Source organism: Hyposmocoma kahamanoa, unplaced genomic scaffold (genome assembly GCF_003589595.1).
Source record: "Hyposmocoma kahamanoa isolate Upper Pololo Valley unplaced genomic scaffold, ASM358959v1 210, whole genome shotgun sequence".
NCBI lineage: Eukaryota > Metazoa > Arthropoda > Insecta > Lepidoptera > Cosmopterigidae > Hyposmocoma > Hyposmocoma kahamanoa.
The window spans coordinates 11611398-11618024 of record NW_020653731.1 but is presented as its reverse complement, the minus strand read 5'-3'; the positions used below and the strand labels follow the sequence as shown (position 1 = coordinate 11618024).

Genomic DNA, 6627 nt, shown 5'->3' with positions numbered 1-6627 from the left:
ATGGGCGGTGAATGGACGAACTAGTCGAATCAACCGTCCACGTCCAATCGACGTTTCTACGGGTCTACTGGGGGGTCTACCGTTCTTCGGTTAACTAGTAGAATTCGTAGACGGCTAAACGGAGAGTCCACGCGTTAATCAACGCTCTGCGTCACGAGACGACGCGCGAACTCAGTCGAATTATACATAGACTTACATAGACAAATTATTTTGAACTTTAAATTCAGTAAGTGTAAGTTGATATTTGAATATGTGCGACGAAGTAAGATAGGTCTGTTATGCTACTTATTATTGCAATAGTGCACTCAATATAGAAAAAGGATGACGGTGTAGTTAATTCGCTAGCGCGAGAGAGAGGCGTTGCGCCCGTTGTGGCGCAATGCCCTTGAATCTATCGGAATTAAACTCTATTGCAGTATGTTAAAAGCGTCGATAGCCGCGCTCATATTGGCTCAACTGTACATTACCATCGCACGAGTTGAGAGTTGAAATTAATATGGTGAATAGATTACATAGTTAGCAGTGTAATCCTAAAATATTAGCTTTAGGAAACTCGTAGTTTTGATAATAAAAATTATTGAAATATTCGAAAATAGATGATAGGAAACAGGTTTTATAGGTTAGGAAAGCACAGCGTTTGGTTGTTGCAGTATTTTTTTTGAAATAACGCAAAAAAAAATAAACATTTTCGTAAAAAAAAATTGAACGAAACGCCTCGTTCATTTTTCTTTACGAAAATGTTTATTTTTTTTGCGTTATTTCAAAAATTTTCCGCAGTATTGAATTAAACAGCACAAATTAATACGTAATTATAAATTTAACATACAAATTTACTATAATTAGTATGTAAGCTTTTATTTTTGAATAATTATTTTTGTTGCAAAAAAATAACGAAACGCGTAAAGAACGCCATGTTGTTTGTTGTTGTTTACTGTTTGATGTATGCATCAATTAGGATTTTGCGTTTTTGCCTGGTTTTAGGTTTAAATTTAGGTTTTCATATAACACAGGAAGTGGGGTTGGGGGTGGGTTTTTCCCGCTAGGGGTTCGGGGGGAGGGGTTTACCCCGCTCTTTGGTGCGAAAACATGATTTTTTGAGGTTATTTTTTTCGAATTTTCAAAAATTAATATCTCGAAAACTATTAACTTCCTAACTTTGAAACTTTGCACGAAGGGTTCCCTCCCCTCCAACCCCACCCCCCTCCCACCCCACAAATCGTGCGATGGTAATGTACAGTCCTTCCTTCAGTTAAACTCGCCTCACGAACGAAAACCAACTTAAGTTGAATGATCGACTAGTCGACGAATTTAACTAGTTGACCGACTAGTTGATAGTCGACGATGGACGGTTGCGTTTCGTTAACGGAAAACGCGTCGACGACCCATCTTTAAAGTGTAGTGACAGCGACTAGTGTTGAGTTAGGTACTCATACACGAGGCAACTCGTTTGTACCACTCGCTTGGTTGGTTTGCCACAATACTTCATGTCATAAAAATGTCCCACCTCGCACTTCACTTCATGTCATAGTAGCCTCATGTCACAGCCTCACTCATGTCACACTTACATTATGTTACATTGGTGTGACAATGATTGGTCCTGCACTGCCCGCTTTTTAGCAAATTTTACATCAATATGATCAGACTACCATAGTAGGTACTAAATAAAATTAACATGTTGATACCATCAAGTTAGAGTCATTGCCTTAGGTGCTAACATTTTTACTATAACCTCACCACATTTGAAGTAGAACATTGCACCACCTCATTTTTTCTTTATTCCCTCAAACTCATTTTGATTTTACGTCCTACCCAATACTAATAGCGACAGTTGTGTGCGAAACCAAGTCAGTGTTCCCCGCCGCGTTCAGGATTTACTATCCAATAATGAGTCTTTTATCCCACTCTATGGGTACTCAATGCTCAAGTCAGGACTTGAGCAGACTGGAGTATGATTTCAAGCACTAGAAATACGACCATAATTGCAAGGACTTGAGTATGATTTTCAGTGCTTTAAATCATACTCAAGTCTTGACTTGAGCATTGAGTTCTGGAATACGACCCCAAAAGTTTAGTTTAAGTACGGTAAAAAAAATTTAATTTTTAACATCCTATTTATGTAAATAATTACTAATTTAAATTTGTTCTAATTCTAAGCCTTTGTTTTGTTTTTGTTAATGATAAAATGTTTTCGACTGAAGGACTTTGTATCCAGGTCATGCAATAAAGTTAAAAGTTAAAGAAAAAAGTTTGCCCGTCGAAACAGGATTTTATGTTTTTGTGCTCAGAATAATTATGTAAATACGCTGAATGTGATAAAGCAAATAACTGAGCGGCCGCATCACGTATACCGGTCATTTTCCTCTTCGCGCGAGCTTTATTTGTCATTCTCGCGTCTACGACCGCCGCCATACACACGTTTTAAACAAACTTTACGTCGCATTTAAATATCTCAAATAATACTCTTGTGTTTTGTGATATCGCCTAGTATAAAATCTTATGCAGTTTCGGCAAAATGAGTGCTATCATATTACTGGTTTTAAGTGTCTTCGTTTTAATACACGGACAATATATTCCACCTTTACCAACTACGGAAGCGCCCGACATAGTGTCTACGCATCTTCATAGTGGACTCACAGAGCGGATCGGAAACTTTTCTATCGAATTACTATACCATACATCTAGACTGCAACAAAACACAAACCTAATTCTGTCTCCTATTACTGTCTGGACAGTACTTGCTGTTATTTCTGAAGGCGCATCTGGTGAAACGGCGAACGAAATTTATAACGTTATAAGAATATCGAGCAGACATAAAAACTCTACACGACACGCTTTTAAAGAGATCTACCCGTGGCTTCAAGTGAACACAAATACGGTACAACTATCAAAAGTAAATGCTATATTTATGGATCAAAACCGTTTATTGCTTAGAGATTTTCAAGATACAGCAGACGAAGTATACAAGACTAAAATATTGGCTTTGGACTTCAGTGATACACAAAAAGCTGCCGATTTAATTAATCAAGGTGTATCACAGTTTACAAGAGGACAAATTACTCATTTAGTTGATGGCAACCAACTTGATGTGACGTCCCTATTTGTTGTCAGCTCATTGTACTTCAAAGGCCAATGGACAGTCCCATTTAACACGACATCGACAGCTAGAATGCCATTTTTAGACAGCAATGGTCAGAAGGTTGGTGAAGTCAACATGATGTACAATCGATACAACTACCCTTTTGCTAACATGAAGGAACTTCAAGCTAAAGTTATTGAAATACCCTATGGTGTAGAAAATCGTCTTTCTATGCTTATTATGCTTCCAAACCCTGGGGTGTCACTAGAAAATATGTTTTTCAACTTTGGAAAAGTACCTTTAGACATAGTTTTCAAGGAGCTACGAATATCTAAAGTGGATTATAGCGAGGCAGAAGTAGACTTATTCCTTCCTCGCTTCAAAATTGAATCTAATATTGACTTGACCGACATTTTGAAGCAGAGTATGGGAATTCATGATTTATTTGACGAGAAGCAAGCACGGTTACCACATATGGCAAAAACACCAATGTTTGTAAAAAAAATTATTCATAAAGCTAAAATTGAGGTTACTGAAGAAGGGACTATAGGTTCTGCAGTGACCGCTGCTGAATTTAGTAACAGAATTGGAATTGTGCAATTTATGGCGAATAGACCTTTTTGCTATATGATTATTGAAAAACTAACAAATTCAATTGTTTTTGGAGGATTGTATGAACACCCAACATTGTATTGAGGCTTATAGCTTTTTCCCAAATACCGTCACCCAATTAAGTCGCACATAAAAATAAGTCACAACTTATAGACACAAATTACAAGATACAAACAAGGCATGACATTGTTATGAAGGTGTGACATGTTATTTTTTTAAGTACAAAATATTGTGAAACAATATTTTTGTTGTAGTCTGAATGTTAAGTCTAGGATAAAATGAACAAAAACTGTCATAGGCACACAAGTTTATAGAGTTGTACAGGCACACTTCCTGGCACAAAATGTTATGAAAGATAAATACTCAACACAAGGATAAAATTCAAAATACATCCTTATTTTGAGCTTGACCTTGGACAATTTTGTCTCCAACTGTTTCAATTGTTTTTAATCAGTCCTCATGAACCTCCAGTTGAATGTGTTAATAGATGCTCCCAATTTTCATCTTCCATGTGTCTCTACTTCTCTTACCATTTCTTAAGTACCATACATACACTACCATATATACACATACTCATACATTTCTATCATAGTGTTATACATGGTGCGTGTTCTAGTTTATGAAGCATTGAACCACAAAAAGTGACTTAATACATTGTACCTAAAACTGTAATTTTTTATAATTATAAGACGTTTGTATTTTAAAGCACATTCTCATATAATTAAAGTAGTGGGATTTGTGTTTCACAACACAATAGCATAAACAAATAACAAACACAGTTAATGGATGCAGGAAAAACAAGAATTTCCTGTTTCTCTTGCCAATGTATGATAAAATACCAACAATAAATAATATAAAAATCATATGGAAAAATTTAAATGACGACTTTGTGTCATTTATAAAAAATAGCTTTAGAAATGTTAAGTATGGACGGCATATACAGCTACACATTGATGGATCTTGTGCCATTGCGCTTGAAGCGATATTCAAACAAAACTGAATGTGCTGTTGATTGTACAGTAATGAGATAGATAAAGGTGCTAATTTTTGTGATAAGCATAGATCTGAAATGTGTAATGAATTTTATAAGAATTTTGAACTCTTACCCTATTAAAAATTTGGTTTTATTTATGACTTTTTCTCTGAAAAATTTTAATCTTTTGACCGCCATAGATGCTTTAAAGCGTCAATGAAACCATGTGTTATTCGTATATTCTAGTTAACTATGGATTCATAGTCGCATCTTATATTCAGTTGTGTTTTTCTTTAACTTAAGAAAATTAAATTAATATACGGTTAAAATTCATAACATGTCACACACTTGGCGTCTGGGAAACAAAACTGGTTTTTGTCAATGGCGGCGGCGGTGAAAAGGTGAACATGTACATTAACAGATATTGTCCCGTTACTCTGGGAGGTGATATTCGAGCAAAAGCGTGTAGTGGTGTGCTGTTTACTTTACAAATTTCCTTCCTCTTTAAGTCAATATAATGACATTTATTATAATTTCATAATCGAAGCACAAAAACATTCAGTAATAGAGGTTATCATATACTAACTATACAACGAGTAATGAGTTTCATTTACTTGTTATGAGAGAAACCATTATCTTCTTAGCAAGGTCATCCTGATTGTGCTTAAGCTCGTTATATTACGAGACAATTACTGCCTTTACATTAATGCTTTGATTTGTAAAATTGTACCAATTTTGTGGTACCCACCAAGACAAAATAATGACCCTTAGCATAATTGTTACTTTTACAAAAGCAAATGCCAGTAGATTGCACATTGGTTAAAATAAAAATATATGTTTCATTGTGACGGATGGAACTTTAAATTTGTATTTATTGAAACTTCAATAACTCATCACCACATATATCTACCTATGCAATCACTTATCACTGTTTTAAAATTCGTAAATTGTATTTTCTTCGTCAGTAATAACTTTTTTAGAAAGGCGCACAAGTTATCCCGAAAATTGTTAACATAAGAACAAATGCTTCACTATAGACGACAGTACTATGGCTGCGTTAATAAAGACAAAAAGTACAACAATTGTACAATATCCGAAAAATCGCATTTATTTCTAATGATTTGATTTATTGAGCGTATTCTAGTCATACAATTAAAAACAAATTGTGTAATTAATTATTTTGAACCGCGGTGTCATTTTCGCTGGAATGACCCAGAAGTAAAAATAAACAAGGTGTTTAATTCGTAAATTTGTACCACAAAACTGGCTCAATTTCTAAATAAAAGGCAAAATACTCAAAAAACGCGACTCACAAGATTACGCACGTGCGGCCTCACCTTTAGTTTTCGTACTCCAACCCAAACATTGGGCTAATCTCGTTCTCCATCCGAAACAAACTATTGTCAAATAAGTAGGTACTCGAGTACTGCTTATTACTTTTGGTCTACCAAATTAATGGACAATGTCCAGTATGAAGCTTCATTCGCATCATAGGTCTATGACCGCCAGTGACATAAACTTTCGTTCCCTAGACGCCAATAAGCCTATATGTTGTTATATTTAGTTATAGTGATGTTACATGTTACGAATTTTAACCATAAATTAATTCAATTCTCCTGAGTCAAGGAGAATGCAAACTATAAATTAATACAAGATGCAAAATGACACGAGGAATATTTATTTATTAATTTCAATTAAGAATTAAAGGGTTTCATGGATGCTTTAAGGCTTCATTGGCGTATCAGTCAAGTTAATGAAAGACGCTATAAAGCATCCACGGCGGTCAAAGGGTTAACAAAAATCACGCAATAAACATAAAAAAAAAATATGTGTTTCAAACTGTAAGTTATTTAAAACGATAAATATTATAATGGCCAGCATCAAACTGTTAATGTTTGAGGTGGGCCACCACCAATATAAGTTTTGAGTATTTCTATTTTATACGTAAAAGGTGAACCACGGGAAG

The 6627-nt window shown here is 35.0% G+C and overlaps 1 protein-coding gene across 1 annotated transcript; it reads left to right on the top strand.

The window, feature by feature from the left end:
- The first annotated feature begins 2241 nt into the window (after positions 1 to 2241).
- LOC113227361 (serine protease inhibitor 77Ba-like) lies at positions 2242 to 4815 on the top strand. The gene has a single exon (XM_026460253.1). The coding sequence runs from the start codon at positions 2513 to 2515 to the stop codon at positions 3770 to 3772; it is 1260 nt and encodes a 419-aa protein (XP_026316038.1). The 5' UTR covers positions 2242 to 2512; the 3' UTR covers positions 3773 to 4815.
- The last annotated feature ends 1812 nt before the right edge of the window (positions 4816 to 6627 follow it).